The following is a 22,681-nucleotide window of genomic DNA, read 5'->3' as shown; positions in this document are numbered from 1 at the left end:
GTTGTTGTTGTTGTTGTTATTTCCCTTTTCTGGTTCTTGGTACCTCTTCTGATCCCAGTTGTACCAGCTAAAGAACTGGCAGCTGTGATTTCGTGTGTGTGTGTGTGTGTGTGTGTGTGTGTGTGTGTGTGTGTATTTAATAATCATCCTCATAACCCAAACTATAATAAGACTGCTTGAGAGGTATATTGTTTCCTTCTCCGGTCCAGTTGAAAGCCATCTGTGGAATGGATGGCAGAGAGAAAATTAGGAGCAGTGGGCAGTGCCATCTTCATTCAGCTGGCCCAGTCTTGTTGGGTTCACAGGTGGCTCTTATTGCTTGGATTTGAGGATCCAGGAACAGAAATGCCGTTGGTGGAACTCAGCAATGCAGTGAAAGTGGCTTGCAGGTTGTGCCTTTCAGGAACAAAAACTTGGATCCCCCCCTCCCCTCCCTCAGCTTTCCTTCCTTCCCTGCCCTTCCCTGCATCAGAAACTTGCTGCTTTTTTTTTCCTATTCAAGCCTTGGGACCATAAGATCCCAGCAGATTCTTGGGGAGCAGCCTCTGGAGATGGGCTTGTCCAAACTGATGTCCCTTGAAGAAAAAAAAAGCCGAAGTGCAATAGGATGAGGGATGATCCTTCAAAACACTCCTTTGTGTGCCACGCTCCCCCCCACAACATCCTAAAGCAGCTGTTCAGCGTAAAATAACCACCTGCTGCAAACATTTGTCTGGGAAGCAACAGGAAGGAGGGAAGCGAGAGCTAAACTAAGGGGCTGATGTACACACAGCCAACGAGAAGAGCAGGTGGTGTCCAGCTTGCCGCAACCATTTGCTCCGTCTTCGTCTTTCTCTCTTTCTTGCGGTACTTGCTCCGCAAATATTTGGCTTTCATGCATTTTCCTCCGCTCTCTTTCTTCCTCGCTCTCGTTTGTACCAGGGCGCCAGGCAGATCCCCAGGTGGCCGGTAAGTTCCCTGCTTGGTTGGGTTTCGGGCAAAGGAGGGAGCGTGCATGAGCATTGTTAAGTTGTGGGCTCTGGAGAGCAGGAATGATGACATGAGGCTGAGTACAGAATAACTCCAACTTTTATTCTTGCTGGAACTGTACTGAAGCTTGGGCCGCAACCAGCCACAATATATAGTCTAGCCCCTAGGCGGCAGCCAGTAGGCTTGAACCCATGCTTGCCGCCTGGGGCTGACCAATTGCAGGACCGGAGACGGCCTGTCTGGGTTGCTGGAGAGCCGTTAGCTCCTCCAGCAACAAATGTGGTGTAACACCACAAGCCCAATACATAACAAGCATGATGGAAAACGTGGAGATGTCCTTGCTTCCCAGACCTGAAAGACCAGGTCCTAGAGAAAAGCTGGCCTCGTGTGGCTTCCTGTTGTGACTCAGGGCCAGCCTGTGGGTCCGACAGCCGGCTCCGACGTATCGGAGGACTCAGATGAGGGGGAGGAGGGAGACGAACCGGCTGATGATGGTTTGGAGGCTTTGCAGAGTCCTCAGCCGGGGACCTCTTCTCAGCTGCGTGAGCCCGAGAGTGCGGAGGATGATGACCCACAGCTGGCCCTGTTCAAGGACGCCCGACGCAGGAGGCAGTCGAGCAGGAACAAACAAAGAAAGGCTATGGGACTCCTCGGGAGGAGGCACAGGGAGACCACGCCCTGAGCTCTCTATAAAAGGAGTGTTTGGGGAGGGGCTGGTTGCTGAAAGCAACTTTTCCGCTTGAGAAGACAAGCTCTAGTGTTTTTGTTAACTGCGTAATTAAATCTTGGCAGAAGCCTTTTAGCCTTGGACGCTCTCCAGTCTCTTCTTTCTGATAAGGGGTTTGTTAGAAGAGGGCTGGTTCAGAACACTTCCAATAGAGTGGTGCTGGCAGCAAGTAGGCCACTAGCGACCGTGCTCATGCGCAAACAGGCCGCTAGCAACCGTGTGACGCTGGCAATGGTGATAGCACTCCTGTACATGCGCAAATGGGGCCACTAGCATGAGTGGGGTGTGTGTGCACATGTGCATGCACGCACCAGCCATTCCCGCGGCCTGATGGCCAACAGACCACAGCCCGGTATTGGGTCGCAGCCCACAGGTTGGAGACCCGTGTTCTAGCTCAAAATCCTTACGATTCCTAGAATTAATTAAAAGTTTTTGTTAGCGGTTTGCTCTCCAAGGTTGTTTCAATTTAGTTTCTGAACATTTTGTTACCAGGCTAGGTAACATCATCATGACCAACTGACTACACTGGCACATAAAGACATTTTATAAGCTAAGGAAAATAGGACAAGAACATCCCGCTGATGATGTCACCTGGCCTGGTAACGAAACGTTCAGAAATTAAATTGAAACAAGCTTGGAGAGCAAAGCACCGCCCAAATCTAAAACCCCCAAGCTACGTGTACGTCCTATTACTTCAATGAATTAAAAGTGTTGAAGTTCATGATGCTGGCTGTTCCACTTAACATTTGAATGATTGGAGACATGTCTGTCGTTTTTTAACCATTCAAACTGTAGTCGTGAAAATGGGAATGTTTATTTTAAGTTGCCCAAAGGCTTATATTTGAAAGGAGCAAGACAGCAGACTTTTTTTTCTTTCTTATGACATTTGCACACCATCCCAGAACATAAAACGTCTTTGGGCAGCTTAGAATAAGCAAACAAAAAAAGCAATTTCGTGTCAGACCATAAAAATCCAACCTTAGCAAACAAACCGAAAACAAAAGGAATGGAATGCAGTGCCTGGATTCCCCAAGGATGGTCCTTTGCACTGCAGTAGTTTGTTAAAGTTTTCACATCTTAGTAGCCCCCAATTAAGGGCCTTTCATGTTCTGGAGATGCCTCTTAGGAAGATCAGCATCACTTGTTCTTGACAAAATTCCTGTAGATGAAGAAGAATTTAAAAGCTGCCTTATGCTGGAGAAGTTAGGTAAAGGTAAAGGTTCCCCCGCACATGCGTGCTAGTCGTTTCCGACTCTAGGGGCCGGTGCTCATCTCCGTTTCAAAGCCGAAGAGCCAGCGCTTGTCCGAGGACGTCTCCGTGGTCAGGTGGCCGGCATGACTAGATGCCAGAGGTGCACGGAGCGCTGTTACCTTCCCACTGCAGTGGTCCCTATTCTACTTGCATTTTTATGTGCTTTCGAACTGCTAGGTTGGCAGAAGCTGGGACGAGTAACAGGCGCTCACTCTGTTACGTGGCACTCGGGATTCGTCCCGCCAAACTGCCGACCTTCTGATTAACAAGCTCTGCATCCTAACCCACTGAGCCACCGCATCCGGAGAAGTTACAGGTTTCTATATCTTGGTAGGCCACGGTTTTTAGAATGCAGGAGATACCACTGAGAAGACACATCCAGTTTGGTGCAGTGGTTAAGGTGTTCAGCTAGAAACCGGGAGACTGTGAATTCTAGTCCCGCCTTAGGCGTGAAAGCTGCCTGGGTGACCGCGCCAGCCTCTCTCAGCAAACTCTTATCCCACAGGGTGGCTGTGGTGGGGAAAATAAGAGGAGGAAGGAGTATTAGATGTGTTTGCTAACTTGAGTTGCTTATAAAAATAATAAGGTGGGATATCAATAAACCAACAAATAAGGATCACTTTCACCAGCTGCTCGCTTCCTATCTTGACAGTTCCTGGGAATCTCTGCTGTCTCCTAAGGTGACCCAAGCTTGGGATTTGGATCCTGTTTCACCCCTTGAGAAAGCACTTTCCTGTTTGCATTGCTCTGCACCCAGAATAATTCCTTGGATGGGAAGCAGATAATCCTGCTGATGTCATTATTTGGCTTAACTTTACTCAGGGCCCCAAGGGAATTTCTGCATCTTTAAATCTTTAGAGTCCCACAGAAGGGAGAATGTGAGGGGAAGAAAGTAGTGACGTTTACAGATGCCTTTTTCAGAGCTTGCAATGCGTCTGTCAGGCTGAAACAAAACAGCTTTGGCTTCAGGCAGGTATTACTGGCAAACCTGGGAGCAGTGGCCAGATTCGATAGCTTGTTGAACAGCGAGGATGAGACGCAGATCAGGCTGCAAAGAAATGCAGGCAAAAGTGTTCAGATACAGATAATGAACTCACGTTTACAGTTTGCGGAGTACGGGTAGTCCTTGAGTTATGACTGCAACGGAGTCTGCCCATCAAGGTCGTAAGTTACAATGGTCGTAAAGTGGGTCACTCCCATAACCGAACCAATTTTATGACCTTTTTTTTGCAGTGATTGTTAAGCAAACCCATGGTTCATTATGGGCCAAAAAGCAAAAGTAAATGCCAGTTTGGGGCAAAAGTGCCCCATGGGTTCGGTTTAACAACTACTGCAAAAAAAAAAAAACAGTCATAAAATCCTGGTCCTGTAACTCTGGGATGATGCAAATGGCTGTAAATTGAGGCCAGTTGCTGAGGACTTGGAAGGAAGTGATATGACCAAGAACTTCAGCACTGGGTTGTAAAGGAGATTGTTGTAACTTTGAAAGATTGTTAGGTGACTGGTCATAAATTGAAGATTACCTGTATCTTTTTTATAGAGCCTCTTGTGCCTATACTATATAAGGGATAAACACACAGGCATCATTTCCTGGAATATTCTGGGCAAAGGTTAAGGTATTTTTTTTATATTTAACAATCAGCTACGTATGGACATCAACCCAGAATGAGAATTATCTAATTTACTCAAATTGATATTGCTCCTGCTCTAAAAACAGTGAGAATTTCTTTATAATTTGCTTCCCTGCCTTCAGTTCTGAATAGGTATACTGTAGGAGTCTTAAGTTCAAAAGATTCCCCGCTGTTTGGGATCCTGGTTTGTTTTCTCCACTCAGCCTGCCTCCCAGGGTTGTCATGAGAGGAAAAAGACGAACAGCATGTTGGCTGGGGAATTCTTGGAGTCCAAGACATCTTCAAGTACCAAGATTGAGAAACACCTCACTGAAGTAGCCTTGAGCATCCTGGATGGAAGGCAGGATATTAGTATCAGGGGGGGAAAATATGAAGAGGCTTCACAGTTGTGAATACAGCTAATGAAATGACAGCACTGCACAAAATCCTGCATCGCTATGGTTGCATTCACACAAAATACTATATTGGTTAGAACTTTTTTTTTGGGGGGGAGGCTTAACATGGTGAACAAATGAAGCCAAATTGCTAATGCAGAACATAGGTGTAATGTGTTGGCTGAATGCAGCTCATCTGATGCCGAAAAGGCTGCTGTGTGGGAGCTGTGTTTGTAGTGGGATGTGGGAATGTAGGCATGTCTCGATTGATGTTAGCTCTTTGAGGTGGTCCAGACAAGAATCAGAACAATAAATCCTAGCTCTGTTTTTCCTGCCTTAACAGAATCTTGCAAGACTGGAAAGTATTTCTCCCCTCCTCTCCTTCTAGGAAAGGATCCATTCCGAAATACTTCCTGCACTCTCCCTCCCTTTGTGGGCTGACTCATCTTTTGCATGACTGTTACCAAATCTGCGGCTCTTCCTCCCATCTCCAAGGTCATTCTCACATCCCTTTACAACCACAGCTTGACATAGGACCTGATGCTGGAGTTGGGGCAAGTGCACGACCTTGCCAGGATTTAGCCTTTACAACTGGGTCTCAGCTCATCATGTTCCTTCCCGGTTTTTCTTTCCAGCAGTGGCACCATTTCTCCATGCACGACCCCCAGCAACTCTCCGTCCTTGAGAAAGCGCCTCTTGCAGCTGCCTGCCCGACCAGCTCCAGAGCCACCCCCGGAGACCATGGTGGAAAAGGGTACCGATAACCCTGCCGAGCGGGGCCCTTCGACGCCGGCCCCTCAAGGCAACCCCATCAACTACCCGCTCAGTGGGCGCAGCTTTATGCGCAATAACAAGGTACGGTTGGGGGGAAGATCTGGAGGCAGGTAAATTAGTGGTGGAATGGCTTTCTTGAGATCTGACCGTTGAGCTGCTTAGCTGGTGTGGTTCTATTTATTTATTTTCTTTATATTTCATATTTCTAAACTGCCCATCTCCTTCAGAGGGAAGGGGCTCTGGGTGGCCTACAGTATAATATAGCCGATACATAAAACAACATAGAAAGGTTAACTGTAAAATTAAACAAAAAAAAGCATTTCTCACCACCTGGAGGCACCCCTTTGAGATAAGCCAGGTCAGGAAAGAGCCTCTGCAAGAAATACTGGAAGTCTCCTGTGTTGATATAGGTTGTAATAATAACAAAATCCTGAACGGTTGACAGTATGCTTATACAGCATGCTGCCCCGCTCCCCTCACCCACACGCATGTACAGCAAGAGTTCTATAGGTGTTTATTCAAACCTCCCAAACAGGTCCTCGGAAAGCACCCCTGTTGCACAGATCCGGATTCCAAGCTCAGTACAGCAAGAGTCACTGGGTAACCGAGTCCAATCAGCACACATGAAATCCAGGAAAGCAATCCAAGAGTCAAATAGGCCAGGATACATGACACGAGCAAACAAGGAACAGAACTAGGCATGGTCCTCCAGCAACACTCAAGACCACAGGGCGAGGTTAAATAGGCAATGCTTGTGCAACTCTTCATGAGAGGCGAGGTTGCCTCCTCATGAATAATCTAGCTGTGTCCTCTCTGCTCCATGTATCCTTGGATTGGGAGGAGATGTGGACTCCACCTCCTCCTCATTGGTAACGGGCAGCTTACTCCTGCTCCTTGCATGGAGCCTCCTGGCCAACTTGCTGAAGCTGTAGCTCGCCTTCCTCAGGCCCAGCTGGGGTTGCTCCCTCAGGCTAGCATTCTCTTAGCCCCCGAACCTGACCAATATTTGGCCCCAGACTTTCCTCTGCAGACTCAAACTCACCCACCTCCTCTGAATCGAATCTGGAGATGAAAAGATTGGTTTCAAAATTACCTTGTCACCACCCATCTAACTGTGGACAGTCTAAACGTGGCAGTTGCTAAACAAGAGCTACCTGTATTCTAATCTGTACTTATATAATAACATTTAATATATTTACTTTCCTTTCTTTTCCTGGTTTTTTTAATTGTTTTTCTTTCTTCTGTTTTATTAAAGTTTTTTTTTAAATTATTACTCTGATTTTATCTGTTCTGATTTCAGAGCAGAGCCTGAAAAATAGAGGCTCTTTTTAGAAACTGAGCTAAGGCAGATGAAGTACCCACTCTGGTCAATTACTGTCTTATTCAAGATATTGCCTCAAAAGTCCAAATTAATAAGTTCACTACTTTGTTTAAGCCAGTTTTGCCAATCAGTCAGGTTTCAAAACAACTCTGGACCTGTGTCCTTCCTGCGAAGAATTCTAACTTTTCTTTTCCTTTCTCTTTTTTTCAGAAAATGCAGAGCTGGTACAGTGTAAGTAGATGATGATGATGATTTTTTTTATCCTGCCTTTTAGATAGATAGATAGATAGATAGATAGATAGATAGATAGATAGATAGATAGATAGATAGATATGTGTCAAATGCTTGTTAACTATTTTTAGATTACCTTGCTAGGCCCCATATTTGTGTAAATTTTAAATTGCTAACAAAGAATTAAGGGAGACTGATATGCATTTCAAACTTATTAGTTTTCATCAGTCAGCCATACCCTTCTGAGATTTGAACCTGGGCTGATTGCACATTAGGCAGTGGCCTAGAGGTGAAAACAACTTCCTAATGTGCAATCAGCTCAGGTTCGAATCTCAGAAGGGTATGGCTGACTGATGAAAACTAATAAGTTTGAAATGCATATCAGTCTCCCTTAATTCTTTGTTAGCAATTTAAAATTTACATAGATAGATATATAGATAGACAGATATAGATATAGATATAGATATATAGATATAGATATAGATATAGATATATAGTTATATAGATATAGATATAGATATATATGGTACCTAATATGCCTTCCTCTTCCTATTTTCCCCACAACAAAAACTCTGTGAGGTGGGCTGGGCCGAGGGTGAGGGAGTGGCCCAAAGTAACCCAGCTTCACACCTATGGCTAAAATCATCATCTCCTGGTTTCTAGATCAGCACCTCTAGCACTACATAAAGCTGGCTGTTTAATATTGTTTTTCTGTCAGAGGGTTAAGAATAAAAACTATTAGAAGCACAAAATGTTTTCTTAAAAGCAGAAGTTAATGATAATTCACCGATATTGCTTTGCAATATCCCCAATCCATTTTTTAGTTTCTAACTTAAAGATTTTACAAAGGGAGCCCTGTAGAATAATAGGGACATGGTGGCTCAGTGGGTTAGGACGCTGAGCTTGTCGATCAGAAGGTCGGCAGTTTGGCGGGTCGAATCCCGAGTGCCGCGTAACAGAGTGAGCGCCTGTTACTCGTCCCAGCTTCTGCCAACCTAGCAGTTTGAAAGCACATAAAAATGCAAGTAGAAAAATAGGGACCACTACGGTGGGAAGGTAACAGCGTTCTGTGCGCCTTTGGCGTCTAGTCATGCCGGCCACCTGACCACGGAGACGTCCTCGGACAAGCACTGGCTCTTCGGCTTTGAAATGGAGATGAGCACCGGCCCCTAGAGTTGGAAACGACTAGCACGCATGTGCGGGGGAACCTTTACCTTTTACCTATAGAATGATACTGTGACCGTATGTCCTTTATTATAAAGGACAGTCCTTTATTTCAGAAAGCTGGCCTTTAGATTTTAATTTAATTATTCCTTTTTGCTCTTGATTTCCAAATATGGGAAAAAATAAAGATCAAACCTGAAAACGGGGCAAAAAACGGTTTATGTTCATAATTTTGCTTTATCCAAAATTATCCAAAAAATAATGGCCACTGTATCTGTTGAGTTCAGTAGAATTCATCCTACTTTTTTTTTCCACTGGATATAGTTAGTTTCCTTTGCATGTTTACCCAGAAACTGGCTTCATTGCTGCTTATCACAGTTGTCTAAAAGAAATACAACTCTGAATTTCAGGGCACTTTCCCCCCACCTCCCTTTGCAAGATAAGACAGGAAAAAAAAAGAATTTATTTCCTTAATAGATTCACACTAAGATTTACCGGAAATCCTAGGTGAATTGTTTGGCAACACCACCAATCCCCCAGCTTTTTTTTTTTTTTTTAGGTTAACTTCAGTACTTTTGACATTGGTTGAAACCCAGAGTGCAAAAGGAGATTTAGAAATTCTTCTCCTGCTGGAGGTGGTGGTGGTGATGACGACTTTGTAAATTGATCTTCGTGTCCAGTTTAGATCTGAAACAGAGCATGGTAAATTGCATTTGAGATTGGAAGACTAGCTTTGAAGAACTGCTGCTCTGTGCCACTGAGAAGGTGACCCGCCATTTTGTTTGCAAAGTGGATACTTAACTATTTAGTTTGGAAATGGCATCCGGTCAAATGATTGCCAAGGCAGCTTTCAAATTGTTTATATTAAACGACGAGAATGCGTTGCTTGATGGACTTTTGTTTGTTAGAAAACGAAACAGTCAAATCATATTTAAATAGAATAATCCAGGCATGTTAAACTGCCGGCCCGCAGGCCGGATGCATCATACTGAAACTGCGCCCACCCCATTGCCAGCAATGGGGAAAAAGTCGCAATACATCGCGCGATGTCACGTGACATCACGAGTTTGACATGCCTGGACTAATCTGACTGAGCTGAAGGGGGGGAAGCACCAACAGACAGTCCTTGTCTAGTGACTGTTTGTAGTTAGGATGGTGACCAAACAGCAACTTTGTGAACAATCATTGCACCGACAAATGTTTGTAGGTCTGTAAAGCCAAGGAAAACTGAAAAAAGATTACAGGTAATCCTCAACGTACAACAATTCATTTAGTGACTATTCAAAGTTACAACGGCATTGGAAAAAGTGCCTTATGACCGTTTTCCATACTTAATGACAGTTGTTGCTTAAGGACTTACTTGCCAGTCCCAATTGTGGTCACTAAAATTAAGGACTACTTGTACATGTAAAATACATCCAAATAGCCATTGGATATTTTGGATTCGCTTGTTCACTGAATGACCATCTGATTCACTTAACAACTGCCACAACTCACTTTACAACTATTGCAAAAATGGTTCTAAAATCTAGTCCATCCAGGTGATGCCTCAGCTTAATACTGCAATGAACTGATGACTAGAATTCCATGCTCCATTGTGACTGCGTGACAAGGATTACCTATAATTATTATGTTGATTGGTTTTATCCTCTCTATAGCCTCTTTTTCAGCAGTGTAAGAAAACACGGGACTTTCTGCCTTTGGCTTATGTTATCTGTATAACAAATGTGTGGGGGGGGGGGCAGGGGGAGAGGATGTGTCTCATTCAAGATCATTCAAAAAGGTTCATGGCTGAGTGGAGATTTGAACTCAAAATAATATTCCATCTGTGAACGGATGCTTTGGGTTCGGTCATGCAATCATAAAGCGGGCCGCCCGCATGATGAACTCAATTTTATGGCATTTTTTTATCGTGGTCGTTAAGCGATTGCCATGGTCATAAAGAGAACCCATTGTTTGCTGTAGGGTATTTTTGCCAAACCCCAGACATAAATAAATGGCGGTTTTCATCAAAAACATCACACAATGCAGACAGCTGTAAATGTGGACTTGTGGACTGGTTGCCGAGTGTCTGAAATGCAGTCAGGCAATTGTCAGGAGGGAGGGAACTGGCTGTTAGAATTTTGGAATTATATCAAGAGTCACCTTGGGGAGGTCTGTCATAGCTTCAAATGGTAACTATACAACTGGTCATAAATGAAGGAGCATCTTTACCTACAGAGGTGATGGGTTCTCCATCTCTGGAGGTCTTTGACAGCCATGCCCCCAGAGAAAGTTGAGTTATTTTTCCAGCACATTGCAGAAGATTGGATTGGATAATCCTTGTGGTCCCTTCCAACTTCACAATTCTATGATTCTAGTCTACTTTTTTGCGATCCTGGTTTGGTTCTGCACGATACTTGGCATTAGATGCCCTGGAAATGTTCCCAGAGGGCAGATGAAAAACGCAGAATATAAACAGGCAGAAAAGTAAATAAACCACTGGCCCAGGTTTGGTCTGGAGCAGAGTGCAACCCTCACCCTGGGACCAGAGTTACAGGCATCTAATTCCACACTGATTGCGTTCACACGGCATGCCAGGTTTTAGCAGTTATGTTTTAATCGTTTAGCATTTGTGCTGCCCTCTTAATTTATGGCTCAGTGCTTTGAACAGAGGGGATGGTTTCATTCAGGAACCAGGTTAAGTGGGTTGTGTGACTGCAACCATTGGCATTCCAGGCGTCTGCAGGGCTCTTTTCTCACATACACCCTCCCCAGTTAAAAGCAGCCTCCCTTCCAGTCCCCTGGATCTTTGAAAGGCAAGGCCCTTCGCCAAGATTACAGATTATGCTTCTGCTGTTTTCTTTGGCTGGGAATAAGTTCCGTCTGAGAGCAGGAAATGGTTAAGCGAAGCCTGATACCCTTCTCCCCACCCATCCCCTTTGTTTCCTGTAAGCAACACCCAGGCGCCCTCAGCCAATGGCTGGACGGCGTAACTGGAGCTCTCCTTGGAGGGGGGGGGACTCCAGTTGTGCCTTTCTAGGCTCCAGAAAAAAACTTTCCCAGACCCCCCCCTCTCTTTTTCTGATGATCACCAGTTTCTACCCGGTTGTCTTCCCCACCCCTCTCTGCCAACAGGAGATTCTGCTGCCTTTGGAAAAACCGAATCTTCTTCTACCTGCAAAGCTCCTTTCTTGTATCTTCAAAGCTCCGTTCGGGAGCCAAATTTTCCCTCCCGGCTTTTTCTTTTTCCAAGCTTTTAACCATACTTTGGATTCTCGTCCTTTGAACTTTGCGCACTCTGGCCTGTCCCACCTTTGTTTTCTCTCCTACTCTTAAAACCCCTTCCTGGGTTGAGCCTGCAGCCATCCTCTCCTGTGCTGCTGGCACTGGCACCCGAACTTTTCCCATAGTTGGTTCGTTCATCCTTCCCTTCCCTGCCAGCTGCAACAGTTCCCTCCTCTTTGTCCAAAACCATCAGGATGTGGTCTGCAACCCTTTACCTTCTGGATCATGGTTGCTCTTGCTTGCTATGACAAACCTAGGTTTTCTTCACGTGCTGCTGGCGGTTGTTTCATCCAGACAAAGTAAGAGATACAGATCTTTCCTTCCTTCCTTCCTTCCTTCCTTCCTTCCTTCCTTCCTTCCTTCCTTCCTTCCTTCCTTCCTTCCTTCCTCCCTCCCTCCCTCCCTCCTTCCTTCCTTCCTTCCTTCTCTGTCATTTCTCTCTTTCTCTCTCTCTCTCTCTCCCCCACCCCTCTCCTTCATAAATCTTCTGGTGTTCCTCGTTCACTTCCCCATAAGTTCCACAAATGGGTAATGTGTAGTCTTCCTCCCCTAGAATGGGGTCTGTGGTATGATTACAGGGCTGATAATTGAGGAGGCACGCAGAATCTGTTTTGTCCTCTTCTTTTTAGGTCCACTTGTTGTATATGCTTGTGGAAGGGAGAGAGGAAGGAAAGAAAGAAACATATTAGGTTACAAATGAAAAACACACTGTGGAAATAGATGTGGTGCAGTGGTGAAAGTGTTGAATTAGGACCAGGGAGATGCAGGTCCTAGCCCACCCCTCATCCCCTTTGGGCCAATCCCTCTCTCTCAGGCCCAGAACCAGTGTGGGATAGTGGTGAGAATGCTGGATGAGGAGTGAGAAGATCCAGGTTCAAATCCATCTTGAGCTACGGAAGCTCCCTCAGCCCAGGAGCCACAGTGGAATAATGGAAAAGGTGCTGGACTAGGAATGGAGAGAAACATATTCTAGTTCTTCTCAGCTACAGAAGCTCCCTGGGAGACTTTGGGCCAGTTTATCTTTGTCAACCTGTCTTCATCACTGGTTTGTTGTGGAGGAAAAAATAGGAAAGAATGCTGTGTATGTCACCTTTACTTCTGAAAGCAAGACAAGATATAAATCTAACAAGTAATAAGGGATTGAGGCAGCTACTCAGTTCACAATTCACATCCTTGATTTTGTTCAGTACCTCTCTTTTTCTGTCCTTGAGATAATCAGCCCGTTTACTTAGCAAGAGATAATCAGCTGTTGAGTTCACACCACCATATAAACAAACCAACTAAAGATATAACATTAGCACATTGCATTAACTTTGGTTAGTATGGGTTTCGTGTTGTTTTTGTGGCTTTACCTAGTTCAGGAGTAGGCAACCTTGGCTCTTTTATGACTCATGGACTTCAACTCCCAGAATTCCTGAGCCAGCATGGCTCAGCTTGGAAACTCTCCCTTTGCCCTCAGCATGGCTGGCTCAGGAATTCTGGGAGTTGAAGTCCATGAGTCATAAAAGAGCCAAGGTTGCCTACCCCTGGCCTAGTTTATGAATTTGACCTGCTTGGCTGATTTCAGGTTCAGTGTATTGTACAGAATGCAGAAAATGGGTTAGTTTAGTAACCAGCCTCAGAGTGTTGTGTGAACTAGTAAAAAAAAATATTGTAGTGCAGGAAAGACCTATGTTCAGATCTCCCATTACCGAGTGCTGTGGGCAGTCTTGACCAGCTTGTCAGCCTGACCCACCTCACAGGATTGTGGTAAAACAAATGGGGAAATGTTAATATGCTGTTTTAATTCCTTGAAGGAAGGGCAGGAATAATTTCTTTTTAAAGCTAATAAATAGACATAATCTCATTCTTTTGGAACTCTTATCTTCTTGGTGAAAACTTTGCTGTAACTAATTCCTTCCCTAGAACTCACTTCTAGTGGTAGAAGTGGCTATAGGTCTTTTCTGATTTGGGTGTTTTGTGAAAAAAGGACCTAGTCCAGCAGATATGACTGTGTTGATTGACAAAACCATCTGGAAAATGCCAGGGTGGAAAGGCAGGTTGGGCAGAAGGTAAGGAGACCAAATCATCCTAAGGCCTCTGTTTATGTATTGGCAGATGTTGAGTCCCACGTACAAGCAACGCAATGAAGACTTCCGCAGGATCTTCAAAGGGCTGCCTGAAGCTGAGCGTCTTCTTGTAGGTGAGGCACCAGAGGAGATGGGGGTTGGGAATGGCTTGGGCTTGGATCTAAATCAGGGGTCTCCAACCCCCAGTCTGTGGACCAGTACCGGGGCGTGGCATGCCAGCAACCGGTCCACACAAACAAGCAAAGCCCCATCTGCAGGATGTAGGCAGCACACAAAACCATGCCCCCTCCGGTCTACGGAAAAACCTCTCTCCATGTAACCAGTCCCTGGTGCCCAAAAGGTTGGGGACCTCTGATGTAAATAACAGAGTGGGTGAACTGGGCAAATAGCATCACTTAGAGGGGCTAGAGACTTTATAACGGTCAGAATAGGCTAGGGTAGTCTGTGTGACCTCAATGGAAGGCTAAGTTGGACTTTGAAGAAGCAGGAGAGAAGGTATTATTGACCCTTTGGGGTTTGGAGACTCCAACTTAGTTGGAGAAGACCTCTGAGAATTATCACGGATAGCCAAGAAAACAAATGGACCGTCAGACAAAGCAACCCAGAGTCCTCACTCAAAGCACAAGTGACCAGGCTTAAATTATTCTACTTTGGACACATTGTGTGAAGACCCAGCTCTCTGGACAAGGTAGGAAAGCTGGGAAAGAGGACAACCATTAGTAAGGACTCAATTCAAGTGGTGATGGCTGCATCCTTGGAAGACCTGAAAGACCTAGTTAGGGGCAGGTCATCCAGGAGAAAATCTACCTATTGCGGTCGCTAAGAGTTAACGCCAGTTTGATGACACGTCGCTCATTGGTGACTGCATAAAGATGGTGGAAGATATCATTGGGAGAACAACTTTGGAAAGTGTGGAAAATTACGAAACTGTAAGGGGGAAGAAAAACCCAGTGTTTTTCCTCTTAGTTCTTTCAGTTTGGGGGCTGGATGTCAGCAGCAAGTCCTGTGGGTAATTTCCAATCCTGGAATGCCTGCCACTTCAGAGGTTTATGATAGTCTTCAAATAGCTCAACATTCCCGAGGGTAGCACTTAAAGCAAAGGGGGAAATATAAGGAGGGCAAGAATTGGAGTTGTCATGTTTAGACTTGTTTTACATGCCTACGGTTTTTAAAAGCACTGGTGGTTTGTAGTTGTCACAGCTATGTTTACCCTTCTTTTTTTTTTTTTTTTTGAATGCTGTCTGTCTCTGGCTCTCAGTTACAAAGTCCTCCGCTGCAATTGTGTAACATGCAAAACATAGCTGGTTTTAGCTTTGGCTAGCATAGTGTTTGGGGCTTGGTGGCACAATATATTGCGTGTTGATTTAGTTTATAGTTTAGAGAGTGGGACGTAACTTTAAAAATAGGTTCCCAACTAGGTTAAACATACTGTGTGTGAGCATAGCCAATGTACAGGTAGGCCTCAACGTGTGATTGGTTGCTTAGCAACCATTCAACTTTACGGACGGAGCCCTTCAAAAGATAAGGTAAAGGTAAAGGTTCCCCCGCACATGCGTGCTAGTCGTTTCCGACTCTAGGGGCCGGTGCTCATCTCCGTTTCAAAGCCGAAGAGCCAGCGCTTGTCCGAGGACGTCTCTGTGGTCATGTGGCCGGCATGACTAGATACCAAAGGCACATGGAATGCTGTTACCTTCCCACCGTAGTGGTCCCTATTTTTCTACTTGCATTTTTACGCGCTTTCGAACTGCTAGGTGGGCAGAAGCTGGGACGAGTAACAGGCGCTCACTCTGTTACGCGGCACTCGGGATTTGATCCACCAAACTGCCGACCTTCTGATCGACAAGCTCAGTGTCCTAACCCACTGAGCCACCGCGTCCCTTCTAAAAAAAGATACTTACGACCTAAATTTGAAGTTCCAATGGTTACCCACCCCCGGGTGGTCACATAATCACATATTGAGCACTTAGCAATCAGTCACATTTACAGCCATTTGCAGTGTCTTGCAGTCATGTGACCACAATTTACAGTGTTTTGTTTTGTTTTGTTCCCCCACCCTGGAAACTGATTTTTTTTACTTCTGGTTTCTGTCAAAAACTGCCCGTTGTAGACAATTGGTTCACTTAAGAATCGCAGCATTTGCTTTATGACCATGCCAAAAAAAAAAGGGTCATAAAAATCAGGCATAGTCATGTAATCATCCTCTTTTAATTTACAACCCTAATTCCTGGCTCAGTTGCGGTCATAAATTGAGGATTACCTGTATCTGAAATAAAAATGTCAGAAGTTTGACGAATATCTCTGGACCTGCATCCCCCTTAGTACCAGGCTGCAAGGATAATTTGCCATTTTAATGTCTACTTTCTGTGTCCCCCTTTCCATGCCCCCTGATATCTCCTGTCTCCTTAGATTACTCCTGTGCATTGCAGCGTGACATCCTTCTTCAAGGACGGCTTTATCTATCGGAGAACTGGATCTGCTTCTACAGCAACATCTTTCGATGGGAGACCACGGTAGATGCTCCATCTGGGATTCTTTCTGATTGCTTTTAGCTCTGCCTGTCATGGCCTCTGACTTCTGTGTTGCCCTTTCCATGATAGATCTCCATCCAGCTCAAGGAGGTGATATGCATCAAGAAGGAAAAAACTGCCAAGCTGATCCCCAACGCGATTCAGATTTGCACAGAGTCTGAGAAGGTGAGATCAAGCCTAGGGATCGATGTTGTCCTTTCCAAGGCGCCACATTTTATAATCTGCCCCCAAAAAGGGCTCCAGTCTTTGATTTTCTTCATGTGTTGCAAGAACTGGGCTTTGTTTGTCATCTCTTCTTACTAATCGGGTTATCTGTAGCCATCCCTACTGATGCAGCGATTTGAAGCTGCACGAATCTGCTTGCCTGTCGTAGGGAAAGAAAACGAACTTGCACAAGTGGAATAAAAATAAATTAAAATAATCATAAACAAAATAAAATTAAAATAAACTTTAAAAGTTAAATAAAAATAAAGTGGGCTAGAATAAAAGCAGAAAATAACTTTAGAAGTGGGGGGCTCATACTTGGATTGAATGCCTGGAGACACCTCTGTGTGAATTGGCAGCCATATAAATGCCTTAAATAAATAATAAACAAACAAATGGGTAGCTATCCCCCCTTCTCCTCCTTATTTTTTAGGTGTGGGGCTTTATTTAGCTTTTTCCCCCCAATGAGGAAATGACACAAAACAGACAAGGACACTTCATGCATGAGAGCAGGCCCAAGATTTCCCACTGTGGAGGTTCAATTTGATTTAATCTGCATTACTTCTAGTACTAAAGGTTCCCTTTCATTATGTGTATGTTTTCTGACTTAAAACCTCCTGTGAAACTTTGCTTCCTGTATTGTGACCAGAGACAATTTTGAGGACTGCAAAACTCAGAAATGGATGGCTGCAAAGTGCCCCAGCTAATTTTATAAAACGGCTTTTCTCTGAGGTTTGGCAGAAATCCGCAATTATGGATTTGGCAGAAATCTGCAATATCCAGGATTGAATCTAGATCTTCATTTGGGCATTAAGTTGTGGAAACTTCCCATCCTTGTTCTAGATCAGTGTTTCTCAACCTTGGCAATTTGAAGACGTGGGGACTTCAACTCCCAGAATTCCCCAGAATAGCCATTCTGAAGCTGCACATGGATGCTCAGTGCCACTGAGAAAAAAAAATATGGTGTCTGAAGCCCAATCAAAGGATACCAGCCTTTCTCTGTCCCAGCTTCCTTCTCTCCTTCACTTTTCAAAGTGTTGGGGGCACATGATGGACCTTCTGCATACTTTAAATACTTGAATAGATTTTACCCATAAATCTGGGTTATCTTTCTTCCTAGGAAATTTTGCATTCCTGTGCAAGAAGAGAACCTAACTCTCTTGTTGTTGACTGTTTCTTTTCTTTCTCCTGTCTGCCTATGGAGATTCTCAGTCATCCAGGTCATGTTTGTCCCAAAGATGCTTTTTCAAAAGGCAACTGGACGTTTCTTTGTTTTTTCCTTGAAGATGTTTCACTTCTCATCCGAGAAGCTTCTTCAGAACTGAAGAAACAAAACATCTTCCAGGTAAAAAACAAACAAAGAAAGGTGCCTTTTGAAAAAGCACCTTTGAGTTCTCTCTATCTCATTCCTGCCTTAGACTTCCTACATTTTTCTTCTGGCATCTTTGCTGTGCAAGGCTGAGGTCTTTATCTCAGAGGCATCTCCTCCTGATTTATAGCCCTAATCAGCAGGGCAGCGTCCTAGAAAAGAGATAGCACATCAGGTATAAAGAATTCCAAAGCAAAATGGGTGTGTCCCTATCTTTAGAGTGGTTGTAGAAAATCATTTTAATGTGGAACCATCCTTTCTTTGCAGAGTTTCATGACCTGTGACTGCACACTTTAGAGAAAACAATGCACACTTCGCAAGTGCCTTTCAATATAAGCACATCCAGGAAGCCTGAGATTGTAATCTTCATCAACAGTTGTGCTTAGACAGCCAGGGAGGACTTGTAATCTTTGAGATCCGCTCAGATGCCTCAGATGTTTCCTTCTGGTATTGAGGTTTGCAGTTTGAAACAGCAGAGCCCATTTCACAGAAAGCTATCATTATTTCTGCCTGGGATCGTTGTAATCGTTCAGTCCATTATTCATGCAAGAATGCATTGCACAATCTGTACCATGCATGTTATGAGGCAGGAAGCAATTTCTGAGAGTCGAGAATATGGTGATCTGCTAGAACAGTATTTCTCAATCTTGGCATCTTCTAAGACACGTGGACGTCAACTGCCAGAATTCCCCATTTCACACAGTTAGCAAAGTTGAGAAACACTGCTGAACTATATGTCTCAGCAACCATGTGGTGATAATATAACTCCTGCTGGGGGCTGCTGGGAGTTATAGTTCAGTCACATCTGGAAGAGCAACACTGGTCAACATAGATAAAGGGTTATTTACCCACCTGTGTGAATAGCAGGAGCAAGAACATAGATTGTCTCCTGGAGATCATCTGTGATGAGGGAATATCCTTGCAGCTCCATAATCATATGTGCACATCCATGTGAATAAATTCCAGTTCCTCTGTCTACCTTCCTACCTACCTACCTACCTATTTATTTACCTACCTATTAATTAAATCAATCAGATTCTCTGCAGTTCGCAGTAAATAAAAACCATAAAAGAAAGACCATCCCATTGAAAGATCAATTGAAAGATCAATTGAAAATATTAAAGCACAACAAAAAAAAACTTAGTAAATCAATATCAATCAAGTATGGGTGTCCCCCTTGCTCGTCCTAAGCCCTCCAAAATAGTTACATTTTCAGAAAGCAAGTTTCTTTGTGTCCCCGAGAAAGCACAGCCTAAATACAACATACAAGAGAAGCAATGAAAGTTCCCAGCAGTCAAACTTCTTTGGGGAAGGCCAGTCTTAACCATTGTTCTTCTTTGTGGTTCCCAGCATTTCTTCACATCTTTCGGCGCCCGTGACCGCTGCTTCATGCTAATTTTTCGCCTTTGGCAGAATGCCCTTCTGGACAAGGTAGGAAGAAGCCACCTCGGATTTGCCACAACTCAGTTCTCAGAGTGGTGGACTAGATTTGATCACGTTTCAAGGTTTGCCTATATGGAGATGGTCAGTCATCCAGGTCATGGTTGCCCTAAAGGTGCTTTTTCAAGAGGCGAGTGGGCTTTCTTGGTTTTTCCTTGAGGACGTTTTACTTCAGTTCTGAAGAAGCTGCTTGGATGAGAAGCGAAACGTCTTCAAGGGAAAACCAAGAAAGTCCACATGTCTCTTGAAAAAGCACCTTTGGGACATGTAGCCTTGGTGGAGCAGTGGGCTGATGCCTCCTTAAGTAACACCAGCTGCCTGCAATTAGTGCAGGTTCGAGTCCCACCAGGCTCAAGGTTGACTCAGCCTTTCATCCTTCCGAGGTGGGTATAATGAGGACCCAGATTGTTGGGGGCAATTAAGCTGACTTTGTAATAATGCCGCTTGGGTGTGTGTGTGAAAGCCCTAATAAGCAGGCATATACATAGAATGAAGGCTACTGCTAAGCTTGTAAGCCGCCCTGAGTCTTCGGAGAAGGGCGGGATATAAATGGAATTAAAATAAAAATAAAAATAAATGTTTCAAGGTTTTTCCCCTGTGGCTCCTATATACTGACTTGTTTAGCTTTGATACACCCATAGAAACAGATACACCCACAAAGGAGATTCAAACATGATGCTTAACCAAGGGGAGCAAACTTTCTGATCCCTTAGATATGCTCGAAGTACAATTTCCAGCTTTCCTAGAAAGTGTGGCTAATGGTGAAAGAGGCTAGGATTTATAACTTGGGGTGCCACAGGTTGCCTGTTCCAAACCATCGTGTTCTTTCTTGGTTCTGCCTTAGTGTCAACCCGATGGAGAAACGTATTCCATAGGAAGACTAGAATTACACTTTTTTGAGATAGGCTATTGTAACAGAGAAGGGACGCGGTGGCTCAGTGGGTTAGGACGCTGAGCTTGTAGATCAGAAGGTCGGCAGTTTGGCGGGTCGAATCCCGAGTGCCGCGTAGCAGAGTGAGCGCCTGTTACTTGTCCCAGCTTCTGCCAACCTAGCAGTTCGAAAGCACGTAAAAATGCAAGTAGAAAAATAGGGACCACTCCGGTGGGAAGGTAACAGCGTTCCGTGCGCCTTTGGCGTCTAGTCATGCCGGCCACATGACCACGGAGACGTCCTTGGACAAGCGCTGGCTCTTCGGCTTTGAAACGGAGATGAGCACCGGCCCCTAGAGTTGGAAACGACTAGCACGCATGTGCGGGGGAACCTTTACCTTTACCTTATTGTAACAGAAACCTGCAGGTCAGATTGCATTTCACTCATACCCCGGGGAATTAAGGGGAACCAGCCTCTTTCTAATACAGGTAGCCCTCAACTTACAACTGTTCATTTAGTGACCATTCAGAGTTACAACGGTATTGAAAAAGGTGACTTATGACCGTTTTTTCATGCTTATGACCGTTGCTGCATCTCCATGGTCATGTGATCAAAATTCTTGGCAACTGACTTATATTTATAACGGTCGCAGTTTTCCCGGGGTCATGTGATCCCCCTTTTGTGACCTTCTGACAAGCAAAGTCAATGGGAAAGATTCACTTAACAACCATGTTTCTAACTTAACAACTGCAGTAATTCACTTAACAACTGTGGCAAGAATGGTCGTAAAGTGGGGCAAAATTCACTTAACAAATGTTTCACTTAGCAACAGAAATTTTGGGCTCAATTGTGGTCGTAAGTCGAGGACTACCTATACTTCCCACCTTGCTGGACTTAATGCATGCTTCTTCTTCTGCACTTTCTGTGGCCCTAATAGCTTCTAGTTTCCTTCTCCAAAGTCATCTCCATGGCTCCCTACACTTAATAGGTTGCATGAGTGCAGCCATTATGTACTGAAAACCATAGTTTATGCCATTGGGCAATGTGTGAACCCTGTCAATTATAGCTTGCTCAGCAACTCACAGTTGAAACAGATGTTGACTTATTGTCATAAGCTCTTCAATAGCTGTGCTATGTATCTGCTTCTTCATTTCCTCTTTTAATGTCCTTCCATTGCCACCAGACGTTGCCCCCGCGAGAACTCTGGCACATTGTCCATCAATGCTATGGTTCTGAACTTGGCTTGACCAGCGAAGATGATGATTACGTTTCTCCCATTGATGATCTCAATGGCTTGGGGTGAGCATCCGCTGTCCTGCAGATGGGACAGTTTTCTCCTGGGTCAGGGAATAGAACCTGTAGCCATACCTCTTTCTTAGCTGTCGCTTTGCCATCTGCCTGAGATGGTGAGCAGCCTTTCTCAAGGTTGGTCCTTCCATAAATTAGCCTTGCTGGTTCAGAAGACTCCTTTTAAATCTTCCTCTCTTTTGTCACTGCCTTGCCTTGGATCACAACAGAAGCCACAAAGAAATTGGAGATGATATCGACCTGACTGAGCTGACTTCCCGCTGCAGCACTGACCTCAAGCTGGACACCAGTCCCTTGCTGGACAAAAGGGACACCAGTCACAGCATCAACTCGCTGGCCAGCAGCAGTGATGGGACCACATCGGTGAGGATAGGGGATTCAAAAGACAGCTGGAATGTCGCGAAGGTCCATTCCTAGATTTTGTACCCCATAAGAACTACTTGCCCTACAACAATGCATGATAAGCTGATTGCAAACTTTTCCATTCTCCTCTTCCAAATTACCTGCTTCGCATACGTTCCTTTCCCCTCCCTAGAAATCTCATTTGTTTTGCATATTTTTAAAGCACTTATTTTACCATCTATTTGTAGGTGGAGGGAGAAAAACAAACAAACCACACCACCAAATTTCAGCAGTATAATCTTGGAAAGTTGCATGATGTTTATGGGTTGCTATCTCCCAAACCTTGTCCTCTTGGGGTTAAGTTAAAGGATTTAATAGATAATACCTGTGAGAAAACATTTATGTAGCAGGATTGGATCGCTGAAGAAAGAATCAAGTAAACTAAAATAAGTTCAGAGATGAGGAATCGGGATGATTTGAAAGATAGAAAACAAAGTCATTGAGGAATAAGAAACTGTTTAAGGTTGTTTATTTGAGAGTTTGTTGATGCTCCCTGACCTTGGTTGTTTTCTTGCAGATGTTTCATTACCCAAACCAGGTACGGTAACATCATCAATGCTAGGCTGTTTTGTTTGGGAATCTTTAAGCTTGAGAACGGAAGACTGGGCATAGCATAGCACTCTTTAAATATCTGAAAGCCTGCCACATAGGTGATGGAGACTTACTCTGCATAGTTCCCAAGGACAGGACATGAAATATTAAGCTTTAGAGTTACAGCAAGCCAGATTCCAACTGAACATTAAAAAATAATATAGAATCAGCTGGAGATAAGACTTCCTT

The 22,681-nt window shown here is 44.4% G+C and overlaps 1 protein-coding gene across 2 annotated transcripts in view; it reads left to right on the top strand.

Annotated features, from left to right (window-relative positions):
* Positions 1-22,681, top strand: part of GRAMD1A (GRAM domain containing 1A) — a 49,633-nt gene that overhangs the window by 8,461 nt on the left and 18,491 nt on the right. The window contains exons 2-9 of one of the 2 annotated variants that reach the window (XM_083369468.1): positions 5,589-5,808; positions 7,259-7,279; positions 13,808-13,892; positions 16,186-16,289; positions 16,377-16,472; positions 19,231-19,311; positions 21,375-21,490; positions 21,709-21,862. In XM_083369468.1, coding sequence (XP_083225594.1) covers positions 5,589-5,808; positions 7,259-7,279; positions 13,808-13,892; positions 16,186-16,289; positions 16,377-16,472; positions 19,231-19,311; positions 21,375-21,490; positions 21,709-21,862 — 877 coding nt within the window. Of the gene's footprint in view, positions 1-5,588; positions 5,809-7,258; positions 7,280-11,515; positions 12,010-13,807; positions 13,893-16,185; positions 16,290-16,376; positions 16,473-19,230; positions 19,312-21,374; positions 21,491-21,708; positions 21,863-22,681 lie in introns of those variants that run through there. The other variant, XM_083369469.1, reaches the window with a different exon arrangement.

Source organism: Vipera ursinii (genome assembly GCF_947247035.1).
Source record: "Vipera ursinii genome assembly, chromosome: 9".
NCBI classification, from domain to species: Eukaryota; Metazoa; Chordata; class Lepidosauria; order Squamata; family Viperidae; genus Vipera; species Vipera ursinii.
Note: the sequence above shows the minus strand (reverse complement) of the source record. Positions and strands in the feature narration are given on the sequence as shown.